General features: G+C 38.0%; 1 protein-coding gene across 1 annotated transcript in view; it reads right to left on the bottom strand.

The window, feature by feature from the left end:
• GBE1 (1,4-alpha-glucan branching enzyme 1) overlaps positions 1-16,360 on the bottom strand; it is a 145,975-nt gene that overhangs the window by 53,939 nt on the left and 75,676 nt on the right. Inside the window, exons 8-12 of the mRNA XM_081003909.1 lie at positions 9,416-9,531; positions 9,129-9,256; positions 6,529-6,627; positions 4,282-4,392; positions 3,412-3,583 (exon numbers count right to left, since the gene is read on the bottom strand). Coding sequence (XP_080860035.1) covers positions 3,412-3,583; positions 4,282-4,392; positions 6,529-6,627; positions 9,129-9,256; positions 9,416-9,531 — 626 coding nt within the window. The remainder of the gene's footprint in view (positions 1-3,411; positions 3,584-4,281; positions 4,393-6,528; positions 6,628-9,128; positions 9,257-9,415; positions 9,532-16,360) is intronic.

The following is a 16,360-nucleotide window of genomic DNA, read 5'->3' as shown; positions in this document are numbered from 1 at the left end:
GGACCCACATCCCCCTATGCGAAACCCTGGGTTGGAATGGGGAGGAGCAGGCATGAATTCAAGGGGTCAGGAGAATTTGGCATATTCCTCCACTAATTACGATTTTGTTTACATGTTTGTTTTTCTTATCTAGGTGAAAAGAATAGCTGCAAGCAGGGAAATTAAAGTAACAAGGACAGTCAAAAGCTTGTAGTGTGAAGCTGTCTCAGTTCACTTGTAACACTAAGACCATTTTTGTGTTTGTCTGGTTAATAATCCATGGTTAAGCTGCTGGGCCTTGTCTGCATGAGCGAATAAACCATGGCTTAAGTGTGACATGTGAACCAGCTTGCTATAACAAACTGCACTTTTGAGGGGCTCCTCAGACGTTGCTTATTGGAACAGTTTCAACATGGCCAAAGTCTCAGGCTTAGACCCTCACCATGTAAATAAGGACTTTGAGCCCAGCCTGTGCTAAATCAATGTGCAAACTACATGATTCAGATGTGCTATTCAGCATGTCACAATAATTTTAAGGTAATATAAAAATTACTTTGACTGTATAAGCTATGTAACATAGTCAAATGATAACAGTGCTGCAATCAAACATATTGATGTTGGGAAGGGACCAAATGGTCTGTTTGTCTATTGCAGGTCTACACATTGTAGATTTCACTTGACTGTAAAAACTGCAATGATGGGGTTGTGGGAAGAACCCCTTACCTGTCCTCTCTCCTTCTCTCTACCTATCTCCACACAAGCAAACTTGTAGATATGGAACTTCTGCTGCAGTGAGTTGCTTCACTCATCCTGTGGCTGAATGTGACCCACTGGATTTACAGGTAGATTTAGATTAGCTTTAATAGATTTCTTACCCAGCCTTCATCATGAGATTCCAACAATGGAATTGTTAACAACAATGAAAATATACAATATTTTTAAAATCAGTTAAAAGACATCTGCATTACATAGCTTTCAACACCAGCTGAAGATGTCTCTCTTCACCAAGGCTTTTTGGGGGGGGGGAGGTGTGGATTATTATTGCAGCCCATTTGTAATTAGTATTATTAGTTCTTTTACACATACATTTATTCATTAAGAGAAATTAATTGGCCTTATCTGATGGTGGTAGGGGGGCAATGGGAAGGAAGGGAGGAACAGCAGGACATGAAATTCAAACAGTGGGTGGATGATAACTACTTTAATACTGCTTTAAAGCCTAATTTATAGATGTGTTGAGATAAGGGATTTTATTTGGTCCCTATGACAAAGAGATGATGAAGAGAAGACACCTGCTGCAGGAAAGGGACTGCCAGAAACATCATGGGTGGGTTGTTTCTAGGACCAAGGTGAATCTGTCAAGCTCCCCTTTTATTTTTGCTGCTGGATGCTGCAAGTTGTTAATGTAATTTTGTTATATTTATAGTACTGAAATGTATGTGGTTTTTTGTACTGCACCATTGTTTTATTACGCTATGAAATTGTTTTTCCACTTTTGGATTTTGAAACGCATTGCTGCTTTCTTTGTTATAAGTCACTTTAAGCATGGGGTGTGTGTGTGTGTGTGTGTGTGTGTGTGTGTGTAAAAGTGGCATACATATAACATTATGAATGAATGACACTTAAGTAATTCCTATTGTAATCAAACTTTCTATATAAGGGCATTTCTCCCAAACATCTCCTCTTCAAGTTTGCTAAGTTGTAGCGCAATGGGAATTACTTTACTTTGATTTCTGTCTACAAACTAACTGCAAATACATTTATTATCTTTTTTTCTGCAAGGGGGAAACATACGTATTTTACTATCAAACAATATTGCTTTGATATTATTTCACCACTTATTTGTCAGTGTTCTAAAAGTACCAATAGAGTATGACTGCAAAAAATATAATCTCAAAGCTATTCATCAAGGTAATCATGCATAAAAGAAAACATCTAGCCCAGGCATACACACACTCGACCCTCCAGCTGTTTTGGGACTACAGTTCCCATCATCCCTGACCACTGGTCCTGTTAGCTAGGGATGATTGGAGTTGTAGTCCCAAAACATCTGGAGGGCCAAGTTTGCTTATGGCTGATCCAGCACAAATTAATATATGAATATTCTTACAGTTCCTCAGATAAAATAAGACCACAGAATCCCATCTTTACCAAGGCCTCCTGGCTCTTAACACCACAAAAAAATCTACTGGTAAACATGGTAAATATATTTGCAATTGTACTTGCAATACAGTGACAAAATAATGTCAGCATGCTTTGTTGTTAAAATAATTTACAGCATTCTACAAACTGTATTTCAATAAGGAAGACTGCCTATCTGTGTGCTTTTTCCACAATCTAGACACCACCTCAACATACTTAAGAACATTCAGAGGAGCAACAACAATGCTGAAAATAGGTCTACTCCTTCCTCTCCTCTTGCTGCTTAGAGGGCATTGAGTGGGTGGGGACAGCACTGGCAGGGCATCCTGGGAGGTGAGGTGTATGTACAGGCCGAGGGCAGGGCCACTGGTGCAGTTCTGAAATTGCTCCAACAGCAAGACATCATTACAGATGGCAGGTGCTTTGCTAGCCTCAGGAGCCACAAATGAAATGCAGAAGCTGCGAGGGCAGTGGCATCCAGTGCAGCAGAGTAAGGTTCTTGGAAAACAGTTGCACTGTAGCATGGAGCAGTCAATAGACTGGAGAGGCATTTTGGGACCTACCCACTTAAGACTGGGGTGCAAAATTTGATATGTAGGCTGACAGTAATCTGGACACTTATGGAAAGATGACCATCAGTTGGCCAGCCAATGGGATGGGAAATCTGGGAAAGAACTAAAATGGAAGAGGCCAAAAGTCATTTTATTGCATTTTATTGATTTGTGATTATTTAGGGGACAACTGATTCTCCCTTGCTGACTTTCAGCACCTGAAGAAACAGGTTCGCAGCGTGGAGGAGGGAAAATGATGGTGGGTGATAAAGCCACTTGACAACTTGCATAGATGAGACAAGGAAAACCTACCAAAACAGGGCAAGGATAGACTTCCAACTGATCTAGAGCAAGGCCTAAAACTCTGTGCTCTGAAACATTCATGCAGTAGCTACAGAAAATAGTAAATCAGCTTTGTTGATCAACAACGAATTAGACTACAGCATAAAACCTTTCTATGGATAACTTTTCCACAAGGCAAAAGAGACAAAAGGTTAGACCCAGACATAGAATGCAATCCTACACCCACTTGGATTGGAGTGAGCCCCATTGATATCAAGAGTTTTATTTAGTGTGCAATCACACAAATACACCCTTGAAAGTCAATCCTGCTCCAGTCATATTGAAAGCAGTTATTCTTCACTAACTTGTCCTTTTGATTTCAATGAGTCTGGATGCAACCTCTTGAGTTGAATATCACGACAAAACATCTTTTCTTTTTTGGCACGGAGTTACTTACCCATGAAGTTGAGATAACCCTCTCCTCCCATGGCATGAGTTATGAGGCGAATCATTTTATGAAGCTGTATTCCTCGATCAATAACTGGAGTAAAAGGTGAGATGAGACTCATGTTCTCATACATCTCTGCATCCATCAGCCGAAACGCCAGGGTCTTGTCGCCAACAAGAGCCTGCGTTGACAAATAAAGGGGTGAGGAAAGAAATCTTCTGCATTTCATTGGTTCCTAAGCTACAGATTAAAGACATGTTCTAGTACAAATAAAGTAACATGCTGCCCAACACAGTTAAACATTAGCAACTGTGCTCCTAACAAATGAGCTCTGCTCACCTGTCAATTTTGGCCTGCCAGGGACGGAAGAGATAAAGCCCTTTGGCCAGAAAAGCTTCCTTGCTTTGATCTGGATGTATAACTAGGGAAGGGACTCTCATGCAATACAAAACCCTGAAGAGCAGTGGCTGTTTTCTGTTCCTAGAAAAAAAGCTTCCGGTACTCACCATGACCTTCTTCCCCCCTTTTCTCTCTATCACACTCTCTCCTGCACTGCCCACAATTAATCAACGCCCAACTTTGCACATCCATTCCCCTTATTCAACCTCTCCCTTGCCCCATCTGCTCTTCACACCCAACCAGCATCCCACCCCTTCCCTTCCCCTTCTCCCAGCCGCAACATCTGCACTCACCTCTACAGCTTGGCCCAGCCACAGAACGGAGGACGGTAGTACTTGCAGCAGAGGCTGCTGCCTCCTTCCCCTTCTCTCCCTCCCTCCCCGCCCACAGACATGCCTGGGTTTCTGTGTTCACCAAGATTTGTTATCCTTCTTCAAAAATTTCCCTAGGTCTTTGAACAGTATCTCTCAAGCTTTGTACCTGGTCATGACTCTCTGCATACGCAATGTATTTCTCTCCGTATCTCCTATTTGTTAGTGTGAACACTATATTGCCCATATCCCAGTCTTCATCCTTAAGCTCCTTAATTATCTGCAAAATTAAAAAGGAATCATTCAAAATTACTGTTGTTTGTTACACTGTATCACTTTTTTCCACGCTTCCCCCTCTGAATTGTCAAGCTAACATTCGTATTCTGATTCTTTCAGAAGAACTGAAATGGTAAAAGTCTACTTTTTGATGTCCCAAATGGTATTCTTCTTTCAACTCCGTAATATACTGTAGCATTTTAAAGTCCATATTTTACTTTTCTGCCAAAACAGCTGCCAACGTCTGATTATTAACTATGCATGTCAGTGTTATTTAAATTGATTTTCTCTATACTTCTGTAAAACAATGAGGGCTACTTGCCATCATTTTAATGGTTGACTAAATGTAGCAATTTCACTGCTAAACCTTCCTGTTCCTTATTATGCAATACTGCATAAGCCTCTGATGATTGCTGAACCTTAAAAGAAGAAGAGTTATTTCTGTAGTGTTTCACTGGGTATTTTACTGTCTGGCATGCAGCATAGGAAATGCTTGGAGCAAGTTAAAAATTAATTAATATCAAAACAGGCTAATCTGCTATTAGACCGTGTCAAAATGAAAAGGCGAATTCTTTACTTTCATGTTGTTAATCTATGTGACAAAGTAGCTTGTGTGCAAAAATACAAAAAAATGTGCATACCATCTTTTTCTTTTGCTTAATATTGAGCGCCAGGTATACAAACAAATCTTTATTAGGCTACATTTTTATTGGAAAGAGGATTCACCTTCAAATATATGCAGGTAGGTAGATAAGTATATGATTTACGCATAAAAAAACCAAGGATGTATAACTGTTTTTTGCTGTTAGCAGCACTTGTTTAATTCATGTAATAGTGTTTTATTCAGGACTGTTCACATAAAAGGGAACCAAAAGATACAGTACCTTACTGAACATGCCTGCATTGCCAGGACTCATACTTTGCACACTTTTCTTCCTACCCTGTTCAAGCTGGATTAACAAATATTATCATCAGGGAAACATAGCTTTGGAGAAAAAATGGCTCATGAAGGGACTAAGAAGGATGCTTCTCAGACACACAATTCCAACATGTTCATATCAAATAGCTTAATAAAGGGTTTGTCTTCAGGGAAGCTGGGTCAAACACCGCAAAAATGTAAAATTTGTTCTACCAGACTATTTGGGGGGGGGGGCTGAAAGAGTGAACTATGTTGAAGTAATGGATGTCTCTCAAAGTGCAGAAAAAGGTGATCCTGCTGAACTTTTATTTTTGCAGCTGTCTAATGCACATACTAGTTACTTTTTTCTCTTAGTATTTCAGTTCACATTAGTCTTGTTGTGTGCCTGTTGTAATAACTGTTACCAACATTTAGGTGTAATTTAAAAACAGTCCCATTCACTTAGGGATTTGATTGCCGAGAGATATTCTGCTTAGCAAGAAATTTAGCTGTGAGGATATTTGATTGTTTGCAAATGTTTCAAAATTATTTGCATGGTTTTTATTGATTTGTTGTTTGATGCCTTGAGCTCCTTTAGGAGGAAGGATGGTATTAAAAACAACAACAGCGAAGTAGCATTCTTTCTATTAAGAAAAGAACCTATAGCAGAGTTTGGATTTATTCAGCATGCCATTATTTGGGGTGGGTGGGTGGGAGACTGTTACATATTTAAACTGTTATATTTTATTACCAGAATTTGGCAGGCTTTAAACAGAAGTTTGTCTAACTGTAATTAAGTCACAATATTTATAAATACAAAATTAACGTGTCATCATAGCCTTGTCCTACTGACGTGCACAACACAGATCCGGATATATTTTTAAATATTCATTTTGTTAGGTTTGCTGTCAGAATGTATCAGAATTCAATCCATAAAACCAAGGCCATAATTGTCATAGTATCAAACATTACTGCAACATGTCGCATGCCACTTTGGTGAAACATATAGCAAGAGGAGATAACACTCCCTCTTAGTTATCCTAGCAGGAACAGAGGATTTGTGGGGAGGGAGGACTGAATGATTATCCTAAAATTATGGCTGTTTAGTAAGACAAGACAAGATATGTGAAGCCCTGATTAAACTGACACTGAAAATGCTCTAAAGATTTAATCTTGTTAAAGGAAACAGAGCTAGAGCTGAGAGAGGAAGGGAGAGAGGATGAGAGAGAGAGAAAGTCTGACCTGAATCCATTTGTCAGGAATTGCCATGGCCAATCGATAATCAAATCCAGTTCCTCCTTCTGTTATTGGACAGCAAAGGGCAGGCATTCCAGACACTTCCTTGAAAAACAATGCAATGTTACAAATCAAAGATCATTGTCCAAACAGCAAAATCTTACCAAAAGTTGAAAAAGCTTTCTGGAAGAGGGGTGAGCTGGAGAAAGAACTACAAAAGCAAGAACCTGTGGTCTGCCAAATGCTTCTGGAGCCAAATTCTGGAACTTTCAGAATTCATGACTGCTGGCAATGCTGGCTTGGGTTGATGGGAGTTAGAGTTCAAAAATGTATGGTTCATTTTCCATAAAGTTCAGGAATTGGGTTGTGGTATAACTTCTGTGTAAATCATGTAAAACTTTAAATCCTACTTATTAAGAACTGCATAGCACCAACCCAGTATCTCCATGAGAAGGGTACCAGGAAATTAAATAAAAGTATCCAACTAGTTCTACCAAGATGTGGAGTGGGGGTAGGGTGAGAAGATGAAATGGATTATTTCATGTGTGTAAGCCTGTTCTTAGATGTTCTTGAAATGCAATGTGAAATATTAATAAAGGACACAATTCAACTGTCTGTTCACTTACTCTTTCACATTATATCGTTTTTACACATTCCATTAATTATATGCTGGCATAACAGAAACAGAATTTGATCACGGGCAACGGTGAGAGATGCATTACCTCTCTAACACATTCCTCGCCCCTATGTGTGTAGGGAAAGCAATGGAAGAACCCATTTTCAGTGGAGAATATTCAGAATATTAAAAAGAATTCTGTTACTTAATTTTATCAGACAGGTCCTTACAGAACAAGACTACAAATCGATCCTACTCTAGATGAAAGCGTGCTCCTCTCCTGTGGCGCCAGTCATTCCACTATCATTACATGCAAGCTCAAATTCATGCTAGCCATTTGTAATTTAGAATGATATCAATAGTTCCTCCCTCCCAATTTCGTTCCACCATGAGCATGTGGATCAATTCCACATTTTGTATAGAGGCTCCCACTAGACAGAAAAAATGATGTATTGAAGTTGAAGTAGTTTTCAATTTAAGTAGAATAAATTGAAGGCACATCTTGTTAAAAAAAATCTTAAATCAGGTAATGCAAACAGGCTCTACTTTGCTTCATTGGTAGGAATACTGATAACCATATTGTGGCTCACTAGATGATGGGCTAATTTTACTTGAAATGAACCCCAAAATCAATAAGACAATTTTAAGTTTAATATATCCCATAATTGCTTCATTTCATCAGTTTCTGTTTTAAATACTTGATGTTGTTGAACTTGTGTGTTTGTGTGTAATGCTTTCTTTTGGCGGAATATGAAATTCTTATTTCCCATGCTTACATGGTAAGAGAATATTCTACATTTTTCATTTTAGAATGAAGAAGCTGGTGGTATTGCCCATCTGAAGTATTTAAGTGCTGACATACCAATATTTATGTGTGCCTGTAATTCCCTTTAATTTTGTTTTCCCAGGTTGAATATAAAATAGTTGCATGTAAAACAGTTTCACAATGTTAAATGCTAGCAGGATTCTAGACATAATTCTTTGATCAAAATAACTTGTTCGGGCCTTTCAGTCAAAGTTAGTGCTTTGGAGTTTAATCATCTTACTGTGCAAATAATATTCCTTTGCATCTTCTCATTGATTTTGTTGTTTTGTTCATAAATCATGCATACAGACCTAAACATTCCAAAATATCTTCTTGATAAATCTGAAGTGGGCCAAATATTTAGGGCTCTTAATTTATCACAGAACAGAATTTTCAGTGATACATATATTAGTTCATATTTGCTTTGACAATACTAATTGTAAGCTTTCAACGCCTTGAATAAAACCTTTGTAAATCATAAAGAAACTCACTTATTAAACAGGCTAAGAGTTTAAAAATATTTCAGATGATCATACTGTACTTCAGAAATGTCTGTGCTTTCTGTATTTAACATTCAATTTGTGAAATAATGTACCTGTGACTAAATGATAGAACTAGTTTATCCAAATATATTACTAGCAATTAGTGAGCATCCTAAAATAAAAAGTTTTCATCTTTTGTCTACCTTCCTGAGACTGTGGAGCACTGGTAAAATGATTCTTTTGTCTCCATTTAGACACTAGCTTCTTTTGCTTTTGATATCCTCAAAAGCTTTTCAACTGCTTGTTCTACTATCGGTATATGTTGGGAGGGGGAAGACTTACTTGTTTGTATATTGCTATTTTCTCATGAAAACCAATAATATATATATATATATAGAACAATGAAATAATGGTACATTAAAATTTACTAAATGGCATCTATCAACAAACAGTACATTCCATCGCAAGCTGAGTGAATTCATGTTCCTGTTATTTAAATGAGAGAGATTTAAGCATGTATTTAAATCTCCAATTCAAATCAATTGATTTTAAAAAATACAAAACAAGAAGCTTAACAACGGCTGGAACTTGCTTAAAGATAAGTACGTGGATGCTAATGTAACTGTAATTGATTCAATTAAACTGTATTTCAAATAATAAAACAGCTAAAACTAATTATGTCAACATGTATTCTAAGAATTACCTCTGCTATCGTTATACATTCTGGATGCAAGAAATGTATCATGTGGTTTGCCATCATTAGGTATGCTAAAGCTTCATCATCAACGTGCATCCCGAAGTATTCATTGTAATCTCCACTAAAAGCTGTGCCTAATAAGACAAAATCATAAAGTCTCAAGAGCAGGAAATCAAAGCTGTAGGCTTCAGTCCAAGATTTTCAAAATGAAACTATTAACAAATTTGAAATTATTGCATGGCTACACTACTGCATGATAATTTGAACATCACTGGTGTGCAGATTAAACTTACCAATACCATGATGGTGATACAGCATAGATGATATGCCATCAAATCGAAAGCCGTCAAAGGCATACTCTTCTATCCACCACCTTAGGTTGGAAAGAAGAAATCTCAAGACCTCCCAGCTGAAAACAAACAACAACAAAGTCTAAATATTAAGGCGTACAATCTATCTTAGATATCCTATGGTTTCTATGCTAAATATTTATTTTCTCATGGTGAAATATGAACACTGTTTTCATTTTTTTCTTCTCTCCCTGATTTTTACAGTGTGCAATTTTTGGTGATATTTAAACAATTATCCATTCTAGTGGACTTCATGTTTCATAATATCAATTATCCTTTTATCATCTCCAGTTAGGTTAAGGTATGAAAGCAGGAACATCCCAAATTAGTCAGCGACTGTGAACAGTTAAGTCTACATAAAGGGTATTAACTCTACTGAAATAAATTGACGGTGCTCTTAACTATGTGCCGGATGGTAGTCTTTGTGCTTTCTGTGATTTCAGAACTACTTCACTTCAAAAAGAACTACAGTCATACCTTGGAAGTTGAATGGAATCCATTCCGGAAGTCTATTCAACTTCCAAAACATTAGAAAACCAAAGTGTGGCTTCTGATTGGCTGCAGGAAGCTCCTGCAGCCAATCAGAAGCCTCGGAAGCCCCGTCGGACGTCCAGCTTCCAACGAACGTTCGAAAACTGGAACAGTCACTTCCGGGTTTCGATCGTTCAGGAGCCAAAACTTTCGAGAACTAGGCTGTTCGAAAACCAAGGTACAACTGTACTCTTAGGTCTTTTCTATGCTTGAGAGTTACAAAATAAACCAAAAGTAATGAAAAGCCTTTTTAATGTATGAGTAAAACTTTTAAAAATTCTGTATTTGTCTGCAATTCAAAGAGCAAATTGGTTTATTTTAAAATTTAGACCAAACTGGCTTGCTATTTGCAACAGAAGTTAACAAAACAAGATTAATTAAATGGTGCTTTTCCAGGCACCTATGTGTCTAAGTTTAAAATCATTGTTAACTGGAATGTAACGAGCAGTCAATTAAAGTAGGTGCTAATGCACCCTAGTTCTATCTCCAACCTTCTGCAGAATTTGAGTTTGATAATGTTTTGGGTTCCAGGATGACCACTTAAAATCTTGACCTAGAACTAAGGCTAGTGGTGTCACTTAGGAAAACACCTTTTGACAGAAACTCAACACTTGCTGAAATAAACAAGTGTTTGCCTTCACAAGATTTCACAAGACTAATGCAAATCCTAATTTATTGCAACTGAGCTGTATCAGTTGAGCCTTTTCAAGCCATCATTGAAACAAAAAATGATCACATGAATGCTAACCCAAACCCTAGCACTGGCACAGAGGGCAGCTTCTGTCCCCAGGAACTCTGTGCAGAAATTAGGCCCTGTAGTTCACCAACCTATTGTAAACCAGACAGTTACAAATTGGAAAAACAGTAAATGGAAGACACTAATAAGAAAAAAAACCCAAAGCACTAAGTAAGCAGACCCTAAAACATTTTCAGTACCTACCCCATTACTGAGTCTATACTGAAAAACGCTATTTGAAACAGAAAAATATCTAATCTGTTGCAACATATCAATAATAATAATAATAATAATAATAATAATAATAATAATAATACTCTGCCCATCTGGCTGGGTTTCTCCAGCTACTCTGGGCAGCTTACATCATATCTAAAAATATAATAAAAAAATCAAGCATTAACACCTCCCCAAACAGGGCTGCCTTCAGATGTCTTCTAAAAGTTGTGTAATTAATTATCTCCCTGAATGATTTTGCAATATAATTAAGGTCAAAAAAGTAAGGATTCTGTTGTCAGAGATGTCTGAAATCACTGCTGGGGAAGGGTGGGTTGGTAGGAGTAGGGACAAAATGGCAGACAAAACCACTGCTGATCTGCCAGCATGCAGTTATACTTCTCCAAATATCTTCAACACACTACAGTTATACCTCAGGTTACAGCCGCTTCAAGTTGCGTTTTTTCGGGTTTCGGTGGTCGCGCTTTGCGCATGTGCAGAAGTGCCGAATCACAACCCGCACATGAGTAGATGGGCAGATGCGGGTTGTGAACGCTGCGGGTTCCGAACGTGCATCCCACACGGATCAGGTTCGCAACCCGAGCGTCCACTGTACTTTTATGAAGTAGAAACAGTGCCTGGGGTTTTATGGATATGCAGTTAAATCATAATCATAAATTAAAATACCTTCACTTTAAAACAACACAGGCATGCAAAGTATGACTGCCCCTCTACTATAAAACATCATTTCCCCTCATTATATGCTGCTGCTGCTTAGACTTTAGTTTTGGTGTAAGACCAAAATTTGGTTGGTTTTTGCTAGCACCTATATTGATAGGGGTACAGACAGATCATATGAGAAATTAAACTCATAGCCATATATTTAAAGTATTCTCCCTTTTACAGTACAGTGGTACCTCAGGTTACGTACACTTCAGGTTACAGACTCCGCTAACCCAGAAATAGTGCTTCAGGTTAAGAACTTTGCTTCAGGATGAGAACAGAAATCTTGCTCTGGCGGCGCGGCGGCAGCGGGAAGCCCCATTAGCTAAAGTGGTGCTTCAGGTTAAGAACAGTTTCAAATTAAAAATGGATCTCCGGAACGAATTAAGTACTTAACCCGAGATACCACTGTAGTAATATCAGGCACTCAAATCTGTTCCTTTACAGCTTACAATACAGTTGCTTGTCCTGTCGCCTTCTTTTAAAAATCCTAATACACACATTTTCTTTGAGTAGCAAAATAAAAGAAGCAGGAATAATAAAGTACACATGCAAGGAAAAAGAGATAGAACGAATTTTATAGCCTTCAAACAAACAAACATGCTTTTTATTGAAAGTTTCACAAGCCCCTCACCCTGAGAGTAACTCTCAGTTTTCCCAACGCACTACTGCATCTGTTCAGCTTTGTGAGAAAGCAAAAGTCCAATGCAGTCCCGTTATTTCATTGTTAAACTACGTAAATTAGAGAAAACCATAATTAATCTTGGCCAGCCTATGTAAGAGCATGGGTAAGAAATGTTGAATTAGAAAGAAGGATACTAATCTGAGGTCAGTGAACATATTAACTCCTTCCCACCCACTTTTCTTTATACACAGAGACCAGTGGGAAGCAGAAATCTCAAGGGACTGTATGTTAAAGGACACAGTGGAAAAGCTTTTAAGATGCAACACACAGTTGTAGTATGTGATTAAAAGAAGAAAGTGCTCACTATTATTGCTATTTATATAGCACCAGCAGCGTACAAGGTGCTTTACATAGAAATATAATCAGAAGTGCCCTCTGGAGCTTGCAATCTAAATTTAGATTGCATTGCACTTAGAGTGCATTGGAGGGGAACGACAAGGGGAGGAAGAGACAATGGCAGCCAGTGATGAATCTGAGCACATGCAGTTATTTGTACTTAAGCTTTGTGGGGATGAGGAGTAGGAAATGAAAAGAAAGGGTTCATAGAAGATCGATTTGAAGGGAAAAACAGGAGGCAGGAAGAGGGAGGTGGGATCATGAAGGTCTAAGCATGTAAGAGTGGCTGAAGGTAGTAGAATTGGAGGTGCGGGACAATAATCAGGGGTATGTCAGGAGAACAGGGAAGAGACTGAAGTCAAGGGATGCTAAGGATTTGGTGTCATGTGCCAAAGGGAAGCAGAAAAATTATCAGGGAGGAGCAAAGCAGCAGCTATCTCCTCTCCAGAAGCTTGGGTGTTTGTCCCAGCTATGGTTTGGCTTACCATGGCATTGCAAACTAGACCAAACAAAAAACCTACCGTTGATATACAAAGTGATAGAAGGTATGTTGATTGAACAAGTTCATCTATTTGTTAAGTTTAGCTTAGGGCTCATTCTGACATTGTTGAAGACTTGCTGCCCCTGCCCAGGTTTATCACATCCTTTTGCAGTGGTAATAGACAGGAGATTATACTTTGGGTCCATTCCATGTGGTTACTCCCCACATCATTGTTAACAGTAATCCTGCAGGTAAACTGCTTTGTATCCAAAGCATTGCCTAACATTCAACTGAATGAGAAATAAACAGGATTCTGGAGTGCACATGGGGTGGTACAACAAATCACCTCCATAGTAGTTTAGTTTAGATTTTTTTTTTTTAAAAAAAGAAAAAGCTTTAAAGTGTGAATTGTTGTGGACTGTCATTTTTCAAAATCTTTACTGAAACTCAGGAGCTCGAAATTCCTTTGAAATAGGTATCTTGATCTATCGCAAGGGTCTCGATTCTATTTATTTCATTATTCAATAACTAAACTAAGAAAACATTCCATGCAAAAAGAAATGTGGAAAAGATATATGGGATTCTTTGAACATACTTGCAACTGACTTTGTTCCCCTCACCCCAAACAAGTGGCTGCAGCAAAACCTAGTAAACCTAAAATATGGGAATTGGAATCCAAAATGTTACTTTAAATAACTTATTTAAAATAACTTCTTTGAAATAACTTATTTCAAAATGCAAGACACAGTCAAAGGAAAAACAAAGCCGTTTCAAAAATCATTAATTCCAAGTTAGATTCTTGATTTATTAGATTCTCCCCTCCCTAAAATTGGAAATCTCCAGCTACTAATTTGGATTCAGACACTGTGGTTCAGGCATTCTTCAAATATAAATGAAGGGTTCTGCTTTTCAAGTAAGGTTTTGTTCTTTTGTGGATATTAAAAATGAAATACATTTAGTGGAAGTTAAAAAGATCTATTGACTTGAGAGACAGTCTTTTGAACAGCTTGGCAAGATGGTATATCTTAATAATGATTTAAGATTGATTCGGAGATACATAGCTAGGTGAACAGAATAAGAAAGTAGCCTAGCCAAAAGGTTTGCCTTCCATAAGAGATTCTTTAGCATTTGAAGCTCAAGTCAGCCAATATTGGCTCAGGCACTGAAACACTGTTAACAAATATAAGTGCTTGTCTAAGTGTTTGCAGCAATAAAACAAAACAAATCCCCTACTGAGCAACATCTATAATTCTTATTTAAATATCCTGCTGGGATAATGAAATATTTTGTCTACAGAGAACTATTAGCATCCAATAAGATTCATTTGCCCAAAGCACATCTGGGTGGTACTTATATTTCATAAAGAGTGTTGACATGTTGAAAAAGAAGATCAATAAGGATATTACTGATTAACTAGGGTCAGTCATTATATTCTGAAACAACATATGGGCTGCTAAGTCTGGAACTATTCTTAGGTGTTTTTAAAATTTGCAAAACACACAATTCAAATTAGTATCAGGGACCCACTGGGTGTCACTGACGAGGCCTTAAAAATTCCTGTCTGAAACTTTAAAGCAACTACTTTGTACACTATTAAAATACTCAATTGATATCAAAGATATTTCAGCAATGTTTGTATGCACAGCAGTTTGACATGTACTGTCTGCCAATCAACTTGGTTACAGTGGCTTCAAGCATTTCTTGTTATACCAAGTAGTCATATGGTAGAGCCCTCATGGATGGAAGCCATTTCACATGCTGGTGATGAAATGCTTTCAAGCATCTTATACTGGCTGGCGTCTAGGACTACACACTTGACAGGAGGGAAAGATGGGAAACAGGAGCGGCTCACCGGGGGGGGGGGGTGTGTGACAAAAGTCTCCTGGCAGCAGCATCACTGTCATATATCAGGACAGGGAGGGGTGACACATGGTTAGAGCTGCATGGAGGAACTGGTGAGTGAGCTGGATTGGCTCTGCCAGATTGTCCACACTGCCCTGACCGTGTTGTTGCCTTGCTTCTGCCCTACTGTTATGGGGCAGAGATTCTACTGCAAGGAGGCTATAACTGCAGCAGCACCCCACTGGGCAAGCAACTCTTGACTGCACTGAAGTCTGTGGCAGACAGATGATAGATAGATAGAGAGATAGATAGAGAGATAGATAGATAGATAGATAGATAGATAGATAGATAGATATGCTTTATTCAATATAATTTCTGAACCACTTATAATACACATAATATATATATTGCAACTTATCAGATGTTGGCTATTGAATACTGATGTTGAGAGAGAATCACTGGTTGCCAGTACATTACTGAGTCCTAAACAACCTAGAAAAGCTTGCCCATTTCCTTATTCCTCTGCCTTATCTTGGCATCTGGTAGGCCACTATGAGAACAGAGTGCTGTACTAGATGGGCCCTTGGCTTAATCCAGCAAGGGATCTTCTTATGTCATTAGGATCTGCCAGAAAAGCTCATCTGTCCTCAACAAGAAACTGTCCCTTTAGTCTGGTGGAACAGTGGCTATGGTATTTTCTACCTAATGATATCAGGCTGGCACTATGTGTAATGAGTTTTAGGTACAAACTTAAGACTTTTGCAAGCCTTCTTATAAAAAACAATTTACTGTTTTTATAACCTTCTTGTCAGATGATCCATCCTGTGCTTTTGTTTCTCTGAAGTATTTTGCTTTCATTTTATTGTCACGTTACTTGGGTTTCAACTAAGATTTTGTGCACCACATAGGTATATTTTTATACGAGTTTGCAATATGGAAATGCATAACACAGTAAGAACTATAAAATAAAAATTCACATTATGGACCTCTTGGATAAAAGAAAAAGCCAATCTTTGTATGTGCATAGCACTGTAAATTATTAAACAACAAAACTAAACAAGCAGCAGGAAGTCTGCCTGGGATTATTTTCCCTCCAACAATCTCCTATGCAGATTTCCCTTCCTATACAGATCATCTGGGATTTAATTAAAAGAAAGAAGCACATTCTTCTAAAACAGTAGCCCAGAGATTTGAGAGTTATGTATACTTCACAACTGTTTTGAAATTTCAGAAGTTGCTTTAACTTATCAGAATTAAAATATAATATAAATGTTGGAGAACTCTTTTTTTCGTTTTCTAGATTTCTTATTCTCCATTCTTGTTTAGAAAACTACCACATAT

The sequence above is a fragment of the Podarcis pityusensis genome (assembly GCF_964106645.2).
Source record: "Podarcis pityusensis genome assembly, chromosome: 4".
NCBI classification, from domain to species: Eukaryota; Metazoa; Chordata; class Lepidosauria; order Squamata; family Lacertidae; genus Podarcis; species Podarcis pityusensis.
Note: the sequence above shows the minus strand (reverse complement) of the source record. Positions and strands in the feature narration are given on the sequence as shown.